Source organism: Anthonomus grandis, chromosome 22 (genome assembly GCF_022605725.1).
Source record: "Anthonomus grandis grandis chromosome 22, icAntGran1.3, whole genome shotgun sequence".
NCBI lineage: Eukaryota > Metazoa > Arthropoda > Insecta > Coleoptera > Curculionidae > Anthonomus > Anthonomus grandis.
This window is the reverse complement of record NC_065567.1, coordinates 33,639,381-33,656,605: the sequence shown is the minus strand read 5'-3', so window position 1 is coordinate 33,656,605 and position 17,225 is coordinate 33,639,381. Positions and strand designations below refer to the sequence as shown.

Below are 17,225 nucleotides of genomic sequence, written 5' to 3'. Positions count from 1 at the left end.
ACATGAATAACCTGTTCGGCGTCGTAGTAACGCTATTTCTTCACATTCATCACTTGTTGCGTTTCTTGAATATCTTCTGTTGACCGACTAGATTCCGATCTTTTTATGGAATATGTTGTTTTTTCATTGCTTCACATTACTATTTTTTCACTAATTGGTAAAATATATGAATGAATGCAATCATGTACTGACACTGATTAAAAGAGCGAATCCTAAAGACCAACAGATCTTTTAAGCCAAAATTCATTAGCTACAAGTCGTTGATCTTCAGAAAATAGAATAATGTAAGGTTCTATATTAAAGTCTGTCCAAGTTTCTTAAATTACACATGAAGATAAGATGGTTTTTGCAAAAGGTTGAAGGGTTTATCTAACTTATTCTTAGATTATCATATCAAGAGACTTTAATTAATAAAGAATATACTAGTTTCGACCAAACTGGTTAAATAGTTAATAATTTCAGCTCTGAATATTCAGGTTCTCGTGGCTCATCATATAGTTGAGCAATATGGCTTTCATAGAGTATTTGTTATCACTACTAGATTTTTGCGTACAAAATTAGCAAGCAGCCAAATAAAGAGATTTTTTAATATTTAACATCGTGATCAAACTTATTGCGATTTGTTTTATTAAAAAATACTTTGAGGCTGCCCAATTTTTTTAGGCAAACTCATTTTCAATAAAAATATGGCTTTGATAGTCCAAATAAATAAACCAAATAATATGGAATGGTTAATAATTCTTTACAAATTGCAATTTTCATTTGTTCAAAATCTTTTGCATCAGTTGCATTCTGATTTCCTCATCTAGTATGTATGTAAAAGATACGAGCACATAACCTTATTACATTTACTTCTAAAGTAAAGTTTGTGACATTTTCATTATCCTTTGAACATCCATGTGATTCTATGTATCCGATTAAGTGAATGTTCATTGAACGTTAATAATTTTAAAAAGGTTGCCATTGGATGTTGAAACAGCTCTAATGCATTCTAATGATTATTATAACACCTACATATGGAGGTCGGTGATGGGCATTCCGATTTTATTAAAAGTGACTATATCACCAGCAAATATATAATGCACTTTATTTAGTCTGAAGGTTGTTATACAAATATTACAAAACCGATCTATTTCAAACATCTTAAAATCCTTTAAGATAATCGTTATTTAATATGTAGTCATGTGAGATCATCAAGTATGTGGAAATGAAGCTAAAAAAGATAAATGGTTTACTTATATAAATCATCAGCTATATATAATTAATGGGTTTAAATTAAAATATCATATGGAGGAGAAAAAATGGTTTATGTGCGAAATTTGTTACGTGGCTTTGAAGAAACTGTAACTCAATGATGATGGCCTCATATTATGAAATAATTAAAGTCAAAATGTGGCTTTTATGTTCAGATGGGAGATTACAAAATATTTTCTCCTTCTCTTCCTTTCTATGTTTATTAATTGAAGTACCTGCCTCGAATTAATTACTCACCTTTATAATATAGTTTTTTTTTAATATGGCGATATTAACCTTGTCACCGATTTTTTCTGAACATTTATGAAATATACATATTGACCAACAGATTATTTAGTTTGCAATTTATTTTCTTGATTTTTTACCATATATAATTAAGCAAATATAGATTTTATAGATAGTAATTTTCTTGTCTTCAAGTAACTCCTAGTTTCTTAGAAGGTTTATGATCAAAATGGCAATTTTAACTGCTTTCCATCTATATCATTTACTTGTCATAAGTATTTCAGCTAAATTAATCATTTAATTATTTTCTTCATAATTTCTTCAGGCTTTGATTCCTCACTTGTTTGTGTTTCGTCAGAAAATATGATGATATTGATGGAGTTTATGATCATATTTATCTGATCTTGATTTAGTTTAAAAATCAACAAATTCCTGATAGATCTTTACTGCTTTCATGACTTCACTCGTCTCACGTTGGCTTCATTCTTGAAACTATGTATATTCTCGAGAACACTCTCCATATAAGTTTTTACGTTGAAATCACATTTATATATTGTTCAGACAGCTTATTCACTAGAAAATTACTATAAGGCTTTCCTATTCTTATGCTTGTCCATATTTTAATTTACTCTGAATTTTACTAATGGTATGCTGATTCTGAGTCCTAGAGTCTTAGATACAATATTCTTGTACATTTGAATTGTCCATGTGTAAGCCTCTCATTCTTAGATTGCCAATTAAAAGTTTATCAATGTTTTGATAAACATTTTTACATTTCATTGTGACAACAGGAGGCGTGGTCAGTGACCGTTAACACAAAATAAAGTTGTGCGCATACAAGTTTTATTGGACTCGTTTTAATATAACACATCGCTTTGTTTGCAGAGTTAGGCTCGATTCTTCTTCTCGATTCACTCTTCAGATATTGAGAAATCTGAAATATTTGTTAGTTGATCTGCGCACAACTTATGCGTATAATAGATTTATTAATTAAAATAATTATGCGAAACAGTGCGCAGCAACTCTGCATACCTTGCAAAACATTATATTTGCTTTTTTTAATAACGTACTAGTCGGTTCTAATGTTTTTGAGTGTTTAGTTAAAAAATTATATGCGACTGGTCAATTTAGTTTTTGTGTGCCAAAATACTCAAGCATTCAAGCAACATGGAACAAAAAATCATATGCAACACCTAAATTTAAAAGAAAACGAATATTCTTTACCCACTTGCGCTAACCGGAATAAATATAGTTTTATGTTGACCAGACCTGTATACAGAATCCGATCTATAAATGTATCGCATAATAAGAGACGTGGTCAATGACTGTTGACTTAAAATTAAGTAATGCGCATAAAGATGCACAATGCAGCAGAATAGTTCAGATTTAACACTGTTCAATTACAAATTATTAGAGTATTAAGAGTGTAACTAGAAGCCTTTCAGCAGAGGAGTGTTAAATGGCCGTTAACTTAAAATGAAGTTGTGCGCATCTCATCAAGAGAATAAGTGCAAAGGTAAAGCAACAAAAAGGTTCCACTAAAATACTTCATGTTTTTCTAGTAGTAGTAGAGTACCATTATGTTAAAGCTAGAAATCTTCGATGTACAGATAATTCACTACTCAATTACTTCAAGAAAAAAGTAATTTTTGTCATTTTAACATTTTTGATTGCTTCATTTACTTGTTTTTAGTAGGCAGTTCACCTTATTAAAACTAGTTTATATATTTTAACTGCTGATACAAAAAAACTCACCTCATTCATTCATTATTTCAAAATCTTTTATGTTTGCATCGACTAGTTTATTTCAATATCCAACAACTGAGCTGTTCTTCCTATTTACGTGATATCATTTCTTGATCATCTTTGAACTATTCTAAAATTTCCTTATTAACTTCAGTTTGTTCGTTTTTAATTGAAGAGAGGAATGATTTTTAGGATTGCGTTGACCATACCTGTATACAAAAGCTTATCTATACGTGTATCGCATAATAAAAGGCGTGGTTAATGTCTGTTGACTTAAAATGAAGTAGTGCGCATAAAAACGCACAGTGCAGAGAAATAGTTCAAATTGAAGACTGTTCGACTAAAAATTGTTAGAGTATTAGGAGTATACCTAGAAGCGTTTCAGCAGAGGAGGAGTATCAAATCAGATATGTATATATCTTCAACTGCTGATGCAAAAAGCTCGTCGGTTTATTCCTGCATTATTTCAAAATCTTTTATGTTTGCATCGACTAGTTCATGTCAATATCCAACATCTGAGCTGTTCTTCCTATTTACCTGATATCATTTCTTAATCATCTTTGGATGATTCCAGTATTGCCGTATTAACTTTGGTTTGCTCGTTATTAATTTAAGAAAAGAATGTTTTTTAGGATTCTGTTGATCATGCTTGTATACAAAAGCTTATCTATACGCGTATGGTATAGTAAAAGGCGTGGTCAATGACTGTTCGCTCAAAATGAAGTGATGCGCATAAAGACACAAAATAGTTGAAATTGAACACTGTTCAGTCTTTTTATGAAGTTCTAACTTGAGAAATCATATTTAAAACAGTCAAATTGATCTAATATTAATAGTTTGTATGAAAATGTCTCACTAAAGGAAGGGATTTAAATGGCTGTTGACTCAAAACGAAGTTGTGCGCATCTAAAGTGCCAAGGATAATGCAAAACAGCAGTAGGATAGAGCAAAAACATGGTTCCATGGTTAGGCTTGGTAGTTGATACATTCAGTTATTTGCTAATAGCTGATCATGCGTACAATAGACTGAGTAATAAAAATAATTCTACGCAGCAGCTATGCATACCTACCTTGCAAAATCTTTTCTCTGTTATTTTCAATAACGCTCAGGTCTGCTCTAATGATTTTGATATTCTTTATTTAAGAAATTATACATGAGTGGTCAATTTTTTTCTTGTATGTCGAAATACTTAAGCATTGACATGGAGCAAAAAATAATTGGCACCGCCTAAGTTAAAAAGAGAACCAAAATGCTTCACCCAATGACTCTTAAAGAACAAGCGCCAAGCATAATGCAACAACAAGGTTCCATTAAAGAACTTCATTTTGTTTGTAAGTTTTAGCTCGTTTCACACTTTTGAGACATTGGAAAATTTGGATGATTTTTTAGAAATCATAGGAACAGCCTACGTTAAAAAGAGAAAATACTTTACCCATTTGCGTATTTTCGTGAACTAAGTACCCTATGCGATACTGTTGAAACGCTATCTTTTTTTTTCAGCTTATGACTTAGATTTGATATTGCTGAGTTGATTATACCTGTATATAGTATCCTATACGTGTATCAAATACGTGAATCGCTTAATAAAAGGTGTGGTCAATGACTGTTGTTTCAAAATGAAGTGATGCGCATCAAAGAACAAAATATTTCAAAATGAGCGCTGTTCAGTTACTTTAAGTTGTAACTTGAGAAATTACATTTAAAACAGTGAAATTAATAGAATAATAATGGTTTGTATTTTACCAGAGGAAGAGTTTTAAATGGCCGTTGACTCAAATTGAAGTTGTGCGCATCTAATAAAATAAGTTGTAAGGATAATGCAACAAAAACCTTTAAATAGAGCACGTCTTAATAAAAACTTACTACGCAGAACTCTGCGCAGCAAGGAATTTGTATAATTGGCATACTGCTGCTTTTTTTAGCTTAGATCTGATATTACAAGTTAATGCATTAGTTTCCGCACTTAAGGCTTGAATTAGCCATACCTGTATACAAAAATCCTAATGTATCGCACAAATACAGTTCTGCTCATAAAAGAGAATAAATAAATAAGCTTTTATTTAAATTTAAATTGCCATGGGTTTATTATCGGTAAATTAGTTTCTTACTTAAGAAATATCTTCAATCTTTAGGCTATTAACATACGTTAGATTACGTTCATTGATATGTTTCTTTTGCAATGGCAACAGCAAAAAACTTACCTGCTAAACATAAATTGATATATAGCAGCAGTATTGCAACGTTTTTTATTGTTAGTTTTTTCAGATAACATTAGTGGAGAATTGAGATTTATAAATACTTGTTAAATTATTACTTTGGCATCAAAACATGAACTAGAAGAACTTGAATTACTCTTATATAACGTGTTTACTTAAGATATTAATCCTTATATGGGTTATATAACATAAGCAATTCAAGTTTTGCGATACTTATTAAAGCCGTAATGTAATATATCGATTAACGTTAAAATTTAATGTATGCAGGTGATAAATCCTATTCCTGATCATTATACGTAACTTCCTGATTTATTAAAATTTAAGAAATTTCTAGTAATATCTTGGTTCCTTGTTTGAACCAAAATGCTCTGAATCCTGAAAACCATTTTGAGTTTATTAGAATTGGATTTTCTTGTCTCTATTAGGAATTTATTGCGTTCATGAGTATCATCACTACGCAAATCATTTTGTTAATCTTTTATCAAAGCAAGATAGGCATAAGTTATGATTAGCAACCCCATACTTGTTCATTCATTTAATAGGTTATCGTTCATTTTAGTATCTGGTTATTCTATGTAAAAAATTTATTTGAGACCACTGAACTTGAAATTCTGGAAGATTTTACTTCTCCTAATAATGAATTTCTTGTCTGAAATCATATTGGGTTGTTAAAGGTCCTTAATTCTCTTATTTTTGATCCTAATGCTCTTGCTGATTTTTGTTCAAGTTTTTCCATTAAGGAGTATTTTTCTTTGATTTGTTTGTCCTCTGCACATTTTAGGATCTTCATATTTTTTTCTCTAAGAATAAAAAAAAAAATCCATTCATCATTAAATTCCAGAGTTTGTTCCTAATTAGTTCTCATATATGTCATATATGTTAATAATAAGAGTGTATCGAGAGTCTATTCTGGCATTATTCATTGCTGTTATGACGGCCCATTTCTTAACTGTGTCAAACGCCTTCTGATAGTCGATAAAGATGAAGCGGGATATTATTATTACTTCTTATTATCATCTTAAATAATTAATATAATTTAATTTTCTTTCTCCTAATGCATTGACGTGCATTTCTTTAGATTACTGGTTGCGGCAAAAACTGGATTTTTAATTACGATATATTCATAAAAGTAAAATATAATAAGTATTACAACAAATAGCAGTTATTTACACAATACAATTGAATATCTCCTATTTTAGGCGCCGGCGCCTTAATGTATAAAAAATCGTTTCACAACGCTTTATCTATGTCAACAAAACAACGTTAGCGCATTTATGCAATGGTGTTAACTATTTTTCTGTAAAAAACTGATGACGCGTTTTTATTGCGTTGTTGGAAATTTTTGCTAAATGTCTACTTGTGAATAATAATTATTCAGATGCTTATTCAAATTTATGACTTCTTACATCATATGGCAACAGCGCTGTCCCGAGTCTATCCGATCTCCAACGTGCATGCGCAATACGCCCTTGACAATAGTTGAGAATTTGCTTCTGCGGAACACATTTCACATGAACTGTGGTTATTCTGTACAGTCTATACTCAAATAACTTTCTTTCTCTTTCAGATACTTCGTCAGCACTCTTCTACAGTTTCAAATCTACAGATCGTTATGCCAGGCAGCCGGCCAATACATACCTGGCGACCATACAAAGCCCTTACATAAATGCGACATATATAGAAGCAAGGAGGCTGGAAATATACTGAAGTAAGTAGAATGTTTCCATAAGAAGGTCAAAAAGACACTTCTTTAATTAACGTGTGAATATCGGCTAAACCCAGGTTTTCTCTTTCTTTTTCCTTTGTCTCCCAGAAAAGGGGAGTGAGTGACTTTATCATCTTACTTTTGCATCTTTGTGATATAGCATTTTACCCTTAACCTAACTTCTGGATTTTTCCAGTGGTACTCTACCACATATAGGTAAAGAATTTAGAAGAGCTTGCAAATCTTTACCAAGTAAGGCTATTAAACTTTCTTGGGTGCTGTCTATTATACAGAAAGGAGTAATCTGGCATTAAGCAAATTTTCTGCTGTTCACTCACTCACACACATATCTCGTCAGACATCTGAGATAAGCCTAATTAATTATTCTTTGGTTGAAGTTATCAGCAATATTGATTGTAGCTTGAAAGACTTGGAATTAAGGGTTTGCTCTTAGGCTGGTAGTATTAATTAACTAAGCCTTCAAATACAAAGGTCAACTCCTCTTCAATGAAAAAATAAGGATTCTCATATGGATTAATTAAATTTATGTGCTGAACACTGATGATTTTAAGGAAAAATAGTCTATTCTTTTGCTAATCCATCCCACTTACATACCCAACACATCTAAATAATGAGAATATAATTATACCCCATAATCCTCATAAGGATATCACGTTTACAATCAAATACTGCTACTTCATCTTTTAATCTAAAAATTATTAAGCAACTTAAGATTTATTATATTTAACCTTTACCTACTGGCTTACTTATATCTTTTTCTAATAAAAGCATAAAAAAGAGTGCGCTAACGGTTTGTTATTAGTTATTAAATTAATTAGCCGGATTACTGTTGTTTATTATGTGAGATGCATTGAACGTTTCTATTAAATTATTTAAAGAATATTAAGATTATTCAATTGGATTTTATTATGTATGATAAAGCATAATTGAGTCAATGTAAACAAGATTCCAGTAGTATATTTTGCTAATGAAATTTTTTTAAAGTAGTGTTAAATTAACAGAACAATTTGGCACCACACATAATGATATAATTCCAAGTCTCTCACGCCAAGTAAGTAAATAAACGTATAATTAGCGTTGGGTTTCTGCCAAAATAGGGTTAATTAGAGTAATTATAGAAGGAATATCTCGTAAAAGTTGATTCTTTAAAACGATGCTTCCAGGTATTGATTCTGGCTTTCAGCCCGAGCTGACCCAGTTAGTCTGGTTACAAAAAAATTACAATTGAGGTTGTAGCATGTTATATTGGCTGCATCGACTACGTTAAATAAATCAACAAATTTAGTGCCTATTAGTCATTTAAGCCTTGTTCTTTTGTAATAAGGTAGCCATTAACAAGTTTTAGCTATGATTTAAATTATGACAAATTTTGAAACGTATATATAGGAGTAAAAGTTGGCCCTAATATGCCTACAAATCTAATAAGATTAACACAAAATGTAAAACCTATAATGCATAACTTAAATGGATACGAAATTATTTTTTGTGCTCTGAGTTATATTGGATTAAACTAGAAAAAATGACTTTAATTTTTATTTAGTTAAGTTATCAGATTAAAATTGACAGATATAATGGAAAATGCTAATTAATAGATTTTTGATTATTTAAACTTAATTTAGAATAATCTTTTCCGTATTTTATTTTTCTTAATCCATCTTGTACTGCTTGTTTTGTTGCTTCACAAGAGCTTCCAGAAAAATGTTAATAATAATATAAGTAAGTAAATTAGTATATGTTATGAAAAGTATGGGTCCAATAATGTTCCCTTAAAGAATTCCAATTCTGACATAGGTAGGTTCACTAAATTAATTATTTATTTTGAAAATTTGCTTTATCTTTATCTCCCAAATGATTCTTAAAAACCTGTTTCATATAAATTAAAAATATTTAACAGGGAGTAAGCATCAAAAGCCTTTGATAAGTCTAGGAACACTACCAAACATTTTTAATTTCATCTAAATTTTTAATGACTTGTCTGGTCCATTCATATACAGCCTCAGATGTAATAAGCCCTCCAACAAAGCCAAACTGTCTTTGGGATAATATATTATTTGCTTGTAAAAAATTAATTAAACTGTCCTTTAAACACTTCTTAAATACCTTGCCAAAATTATTAATAATACTAATGGGGCGATAGTTAGTAACACCAGTTTGATCACCAGCTTTATAAATGGGTGATATTATAGAGGTTTTAAAATTACTACGGAACTGAGCTAATGAACCAATTATTTAGGCATGATATGCATTTAAGTTATGCACATAATATTCATATTAGGGTTCTCCTTACCAAATCTTTCGCTTTTGCTAATAAATGGCTTACGTAAAAGATTCATAATACTAATTTATCTATAATACCCAAGCAAATCCTAATAAATACAGACAACAAAATCTCAGTCAAGGTCGCCGAAATCTAAAATCCACATCGAATATGGAATGGGAAAAAATTAGATACGGCTTAAATTACCATGTAATTAGGCCTTAATCGCTGAACTAACTTTCGATCTGTATATTTCAAAGTCGTTTGCCGCTATTTTAAAAAAATAATGCAGGTTATGACTTAAAATGCAGGGCGATTTACCTTGAGGCTTTAATTGTTCAGATTTATTTGCTTGTTTAGGTAAATAACGGTAAGCAACTTTATGCGTATATTAAGCAATTCAAATAGAATTTACTAATTAACCCAAAAAACTTACTGTTATTTAAATCAAATTGTTTTTATTGCAAATTTCCGCCTTCTTTACAGTACTTTCAAGTTTTTTTTTTGACAAAATTATTACTCTTTATGGTGCTTATGTAAGTCAATCAAAAATTCAAGGTGGATATAAAATATTCCTCCTTTCTCATTTTTTTAATCTGTCAGGTAATCAATTAAATAAACTCCCTTAAATTATGTGTCTGCTTCGATCATCTATTGCCCAATTTTTTTCCTCTTAATTTATGTCGTTTGCTCGGCTATACGAGCGAGAATCTTGACTGGTAAGTATTCGCAATCCGCAACTTCCTTTCACAAACGTGACCACTGGCCATTTTGAGTTGCATAATTGCCAATTTACTTTTAATAGTTCTAGTAAAATTTCAGATTACATAGATTTAATAGCGCCTTTTATATAGTATTTGTCTTTCAAGATTTTTGGAGTATGAAAGTTTAATTATTATACGGAAACTCTGAAGTAGGTCCAAAGCCATCAAGAGTAATAGGAACTTTCATTCATAAATGGTAATAAAAATTTGTTCCAGTTATTTCAATTTAAACATGATATCTTTTTTAATGCAAATATGATATGATTACTGGAAGAATTGCGTGGTGGCACTAGTTGGTTGTTCACGCCTAGTTTTTAGTGTAAATTATTAAACTCACTAGAAATTTTATTAACAGTTTGCTTGTTCCCTTATTTTCCAATCAAACTCAGAATGGTCTTGATCAGAGTACTCTTGAATTTCATGAAGTATTAGTGACTTCAACAGTTCATGCCAAAAAGCCTTAAATCTCTTGCTTCTTCAACAATTTTTGATGTCAAGTTAACGGTCCTGTCACAACTCCGATCCGTTATTTATTCAGTTTTAGAATCAGGTGTGTCATTAATGTCATGGGAGAATAGCAGTGTATCGAAGAAAGTTTGATAACTGAGTAATTGGAATAGTATTTATTGAACTAAATGTTAGTGACTCATTCTCAAAAAAACTGCAGGCTTGGTCAAGTTTCAAACTTTTTTAGACTTAGAACTAGCTCTGCACTTAAAGTTGACAAACTTTGGAGTGAGGAGATGAAAAGACAAACATCGTTAAAGAAACCAGATTATCAGCATCTAATTCTTGGGTGAAATAAGCTTCTTCTAAAGATGGGCTAGTTTTGCCTGATTGGCATTACGAAATTGAAAGCAGTCGTTCATTTCTTCTCTAAGTATTTTTGAAAAAATTCTCAAGTTTGGTTCAAACCTGTAGTTTTTTTCGATTTAATTAATTTTGTAATGCCAGTGAGGCCAAACTAGTTCACCTTTATAAGAAGAACCCTATATACCACCAGGATTTGATGCTGAAAATCTGGTTTCTTTAAAAATATTAGCCTTTACATGTCACTGTTATTTTGCTAACAGATATACAAGGTACACAAGGTTTGCCAACTTAAAGTACAGAGCTACTTCCAAGTATAAAAAAAAAGAAAGAAGTTCGAGACTTTGAACGACTACTTTCAATACTAAATAGTGTTGAATTGAAATTCCCAAACTTTGAAATTCGATATCTCGGCTCCCATTGGCTCTATCATGATAATTCCAACGGTTTTCACTTAGTTTCGTCCGTAGAATTTGAATGAGACCATCCGCAAGACCGTAGCTCTTTTAGTTGCTGAGATCTGGCCTTTTTGGAGGCGAATTTTGGGCCTAAAAAAATCGTCAAAAGTAGCATATTTGGCAATTTTCAAAGTGCTTCCATTCCCTTATTTCTGCTCGTTTACATCCATAACCCGGTATTTTCGGGATTGTTAGGATGAGAACAAGACGTTGGTGTTGTTAGATCGAATTCGAAAAAAAAATTTTTTGGTGAAAAAATCGATACGGGCGGAGGTACGCAAAAAATTGAAATTCCCAAACTTTAAAGTTTTTTTTTTGATTCTTATTTTTCATCTCTGTATTTCACATCTCACTATCAGCTGTCGATTTGACACCAAGAGACAGTACTAACGCATCGATTCCCTTATGAAATCATTCATCCCAAACATAAAAAAACCCTTCAAAGTTTCGTTACAACGTATCCATTACAAAGTATATATTTTGCTTTCACTTTGACCATTTTTTCCGCGGTATTCATTCAAATCAATAAGTGTGTCATATCATATCATATGGCAAGTAAAAAACGAAAAAAGTGGCCGTTTTGCGTTACGTGCAAGCAAACACAAGTGAGAACCAGTAGAAGCCGTGCGGGATTCTTCGTGATCCATCGACCATGAAAGCTTCCGTTCTAATTCTGCCGCTATTGGTAACAGTACCGACTTATAACGACTTACCATAACATATTAAGCGTGAGTTACGTAACACAAATAATGGTCGTTACATATTATTAAATCTAATCCGACCCACATTTTCAAATCGCTAGTAGGAACTTTTTTATTGGATTAATAAATGACGATATTTGCTGTCAGGATATCACCAAGGATGAGTCAAGATATAACACTTGAGATAATAATTTTAAAATAATGTTAGTAGCAACTGAGAACTTTAAAAAAATACCAGTTCATAAAATAAATGAATTAATTCAATTGTTCCCATAAAATCTTCAATATTTTACAAAGATGGAGAGCACCTTTAACATTAAAACACTAAGTTTTATCATTTTTTTGATTTACTTCAATATGTCGAAAAAAATATCAGATGCAATTCGGACCTCTATCATGCTTTCCATTGGTGTTCTCCATAGAACTATTAACTAAAAATTCCATTACTCGGCTTCTGATCAAGATCTCATTATGCTAAATATCATTTATTCGATTTCATTGATAATATTTTGCATTGTCGTTTATTTATTTTTATTTTATTTTTCATAAACAAATAGCATGTTAACAGGCCGAAACCCAAAGTAACATCCACAAATTACAAAGTGTTTCAGTTGTAGTTAACTAATACAAAATTAAAAAATAATACAAGAGCAGAAATACATTAAAGTTTCTAATTTTGTGTTCTTATTAATTTATTAATTAGAACAAGGATCTCTGATTCTCTAAGAAAGAAACATAGAAAGAGAGCGGCGAAATAAATCTGCAGAAAAAAATTTGTTCTGTCTAGATTTTTTCAGTTTAGAGATATTGCATACAAATTTCATGGTATTTGTAAAAAGTCAATGCAATGGCCAATCTGTTGATCGAATTTCAACTAGATTTGGTTTAAATCCTTGTTGAATCAAATAGTGATTCAACAGTGATCAGATTTTGTTAACCGGATATCCGGATAAGAAATATCTATTAAATGAACTAACCAGTTTCGGTTTTTTATCAAATTCGCATGATGCCAAATATTGTATATTCCATTTATCAAATCGTCCTTTATAGAGCTCTTAATTACAAAGATATTAAATACAAATTACAAACAAGTTGTAATGGCTATATTTTTAAGCAAATTTCAAGCACATTTAGATGAAATTATTGTTGAATCAAATACTGAACACATTTTTCCTACAATTCCGGCAACATCATATATCTTCCATTAAATCCATTAATAATGCTTTCAGAAATATTCAATGAAATTTTTACGATATTCTCAAAAAGTCAATGCAATGGCCACTTTGTTGATCAAACATGTAGTCAGATTTTATTAATCATATATCAGAATGAGAATTTTAAAAATAATAATCAAATGAACTAACCATCCTCAGATTTTACCAAATTCGCATTACGCCAAATATCGAATATTCCACTGATCAAGATTTTCATTGTTGTTTTTTCTAGATTTGGTGATCACAGATATGATGAATAAAGATTACATGATACGCTCAAAAACTTAATACAATAGCCGCGTTGTTGATCACATTTTAACCACATTTTGATTAAATCATTTTTAAATCAAATAATAATCAGATTGAAAGTTCAATCAGTTTAATCAGTCAAACTTACCAGATTGGACTTCTGGTTAAAATCACATTATATCGAAATCATATATTCCATTAATTATTGTTTTCGTCATAATTGCCGTTCTCTTTAGAGTTAAAAGATGTTTGAATGTGAATTTCGTGATATTTTCAAAAAGTCAATATAATGGAAAGTGGCCATACAACCTGGTGAAAAACCTAATGTAATAACCACTTTGTTGATCAAATTTTGACCAGATTTGGATAATATTGTTGTTGAGTCAGATGGTGATCAAATTTTGTTAAGCAAATATCTGAATGTGAATTCCACTAATAAGAAAATTTCATGATGTTCTTAAAAAGTACAATTGTCAGTGCGTTTGTTGAACAAACTTTAACCAGATTAAGATTAAATCGTTTTTGAATCAAGTGGTAATCAAATTTCGTTAACGAGTATTTGAATGACAATTCTAGAAATATTCATCAAATGAACTAACCATTGTCATTCTTTCTAGACTTGTTGATTATGAAGATGTTGAATAGAAACTACAGATTAAGAAGAAATTTTTGCTGAATCAAATACTGATCAGATTTTGTTAAAAAATCCAGAAATTAGAAATTGGGCTTCTAATTAAAATATGATTAGACCAAAATCATATATTACATCCATTGCCATTCTTTTAAGATTTATTGGGTTCAGATATGATGTAAATGTTATGATATTTGCAAAAAGTCAATGCAATAGCCACTTTGTTGATCAAACTTCAACCAGATTCAGATGAAATTGTCGTTGAATTACTTAATGATCACATTTTTTTTGACAGATCAAGAAACATCCGTCAAATGAACTAACCAGATTGGGCTTCTTGTCAAAATCTCATTATACCAAATATTAACTAAGCTTTTCATTATCGACAAATTGCGATATTTTTAATCAAATTTCAAAAAGATAAAGATAAAATTGTTGTTAAATTAAATACTGATGAGATTTTGTTGACAACTTCTGAAATATTCATTAAACCAACTAACCAGTGTGGAGCTCTGACCAAAATCACACAATCATGTATTCCATTAATTATACTTTCCATTATTGTTCTTGCCAAATTTTTTTAATTTAATGGGTTAATTCTAAATTTCATAATATTCACAAAAAGTCAATTCAATGGCCACTTTGCAGATCAAATTTTAACCCAGTTTAGATGAAATCGTTGTTGAGTCAGAGGGTGATCAGATTTTGTTAAGTAGATATCTGGATGGAAACCTCGAAAGTTCTTTTCGCAAGATTTATTGTGTTTAGAGTTGTTAAATGAACATTTCATGAGTTTCTCAAACACTTTATGTAATGATCAATGGCTTGGTTGATTTGATTAACCGTATTCGGTCTTCGGTTTTTTATCAAATTCTAATTATGTCAAATATTGTTCCTTTGATCAAGATTTTCATTGTCGTTGCCTTTGGATCGGCTGATTACTGAAATGTAGAATAAAAATACATTATACATTCAAAAAGTTAATGCAATGACTACCTGATTGATCAAATTTTAACCAGATTTAGATGGAATTTTTACTCAATCAAATACTCTTTATAATTTTAGAAATATTCATCGAATGGACTAACTGGATTGATTTTCTTATTCAAATCTCATTATGCCCAAATCAAATATTCCATTGATTAAGCTTTTTGTTGTCGTTCTTCCTAGATCTGTTGATCACAGAGTATAAACAAATCGTACATTCAAAAAGTCTATGCAATTGCCACTTTGTTGATGAAATTCCGATGATATGCAGATGAAATTGTTCTTGAATCAGATAATGATCAGGTTTTGTTGACGATTCCAGAGCCATCCACCAAATGAACTAACCAGGTTAAGCTTCTAATCAAAATGTCATTATACCAAAATCATGTATCCTATTGGTCATGCTCTCCATTACCATTGCTTCTAGATCTATTGAATTTAGATGAAAATTTTATGATATTATTAAAAAGTTAATGTAATGGTTACATTAATTTTTTTTAACGTAAATATAAAGAGAACCGTTGTTGAATCAGATAATGATCAGGTTTTGTTAACTAGATATCTGGATAAGAATTCTAAAAATATCCATCAGCTTTGCCCTTTCATCAAATTCGCATTCATTGTCGTTCTTTCAAGATCTATTGATAACGGAGATATTAATTGAATACAAATTACATAATTCCTTCAAAAAGTTAATGCAATGGTTATTTTGTTGATTAGATTTCTTCGAGATTTAGATGAAATTGTTGTTGAATCAGATAATTATCAGATTTTATTGGCAACTCAAGGAACGTCATTATACCATATATGATATACAGGGTGTTTCAGAACTATGGGATCAAACTTCTGCGGGTTGTTCAGTGCAACAGAAGAATTTTTACCTTTTCTACATGATACCATAACAACAATTGTTTAAAATCAACGTTTGATTAAACGTCATGTTTAAACATTTTATAGCTTACAATTTTTTAAACATTTATTGCTAATGGAAAACTTTACCAATCAAGAATTGGCGGAGATGCATTTGGCATACGAATCAACAAACTGCAATGCACGAGCAGCATCGCGGTTGTATCATGAACGTTATCCCGAACGACAGCATTCTGGATACAAAAAGTTTATTGCTGGTTATCGGCGGCTCGCTGAGACAGGCATGTTTAAGATGCAAGATACTGGTGTTGCTCGAACCGTAAGAACGGTCGAATTTGAACAAGAGGTGTTTCAGCGAGTTGCCGATGAACTATCAAATAGCACACGTGACGTCGCTAAGAATATGAATACGAGTAACGCTTCTGTCTGGCGGGTACTACACGGGCAACAACTCCATCCTTACCACTTCCAAAAAGTTCAAGGTATGACTGCAGCCGATTATTATCCTAGAGTTCAATTTTGTCGATGGCTTCTGGATCACATCATTGCACAACCAAATTTTTTACGATATGTTTTGTGGACCGATGAAGCCTCTTTCACTAGAGACGGTATTTTTAATAGTAGGAATAGCCATGTTTGGGACGAAGAAAATCCTTATGCAATTTTTCCAAGAAATTATCAGAATCGTTGGTCTGTCAACGTATGGGCAGGCATTGTTGATGATTATTTAATTGGGCCATACCTTCTACCGGAACGTTTAACAGGACCTATTTATCTGCGTTCTCCCAGAACTCCTTGAAAATGTTCCACTAAACGTTAGACAGCAAATGTGATCTCAGCATGATGGAGCGCCGGCTCACTTTGCTGTACAAGTACGCGAGTATTTGGCTCAGCGGTTTGGGCACCGTTGGATTGCCAGAGGTGGAGCAGTTTCTTGGCCTCCTAGGTCACCCGATTTAACGACGCTCGATTTTTTCTTGTGGGGACATGTAAAGTCTTTAGTCTACGAAACTCTAGTAGAATCGGAGCTAAGCTTAATTGGATGAATAACAGCAGCATTTGAAATCATTCAAAACGAGGATCAAATTTTTAGTGTAGTCCGCCGAAATTATGTGC

At 31.3% G+C, this 17,225-nt stretch overlaps 1 protein-coding gene across 1 annotated transcript in view; it reads left to right on the top strand.

Moving 5' to 3' along the window:
* LOC126748254 (angiotensin-converting enzyme) overlaps positions 1–17,225 on the top strand; it is a 159,689-nt gene that overhangs the window by 129,843 nt on the left and 12,621 nt on the right. Inside the window, exon 9 of the mRNA XM_050457357.1 lies at positions 7,010–7,150. Within this exon, the coding sequence (XP_050313314.1) occupies positions 7,010–7,150 (141 nt within the window). The remainder of the gene's footprint in view (positions 1–7,009; positions 7,151–17,225) is intronic.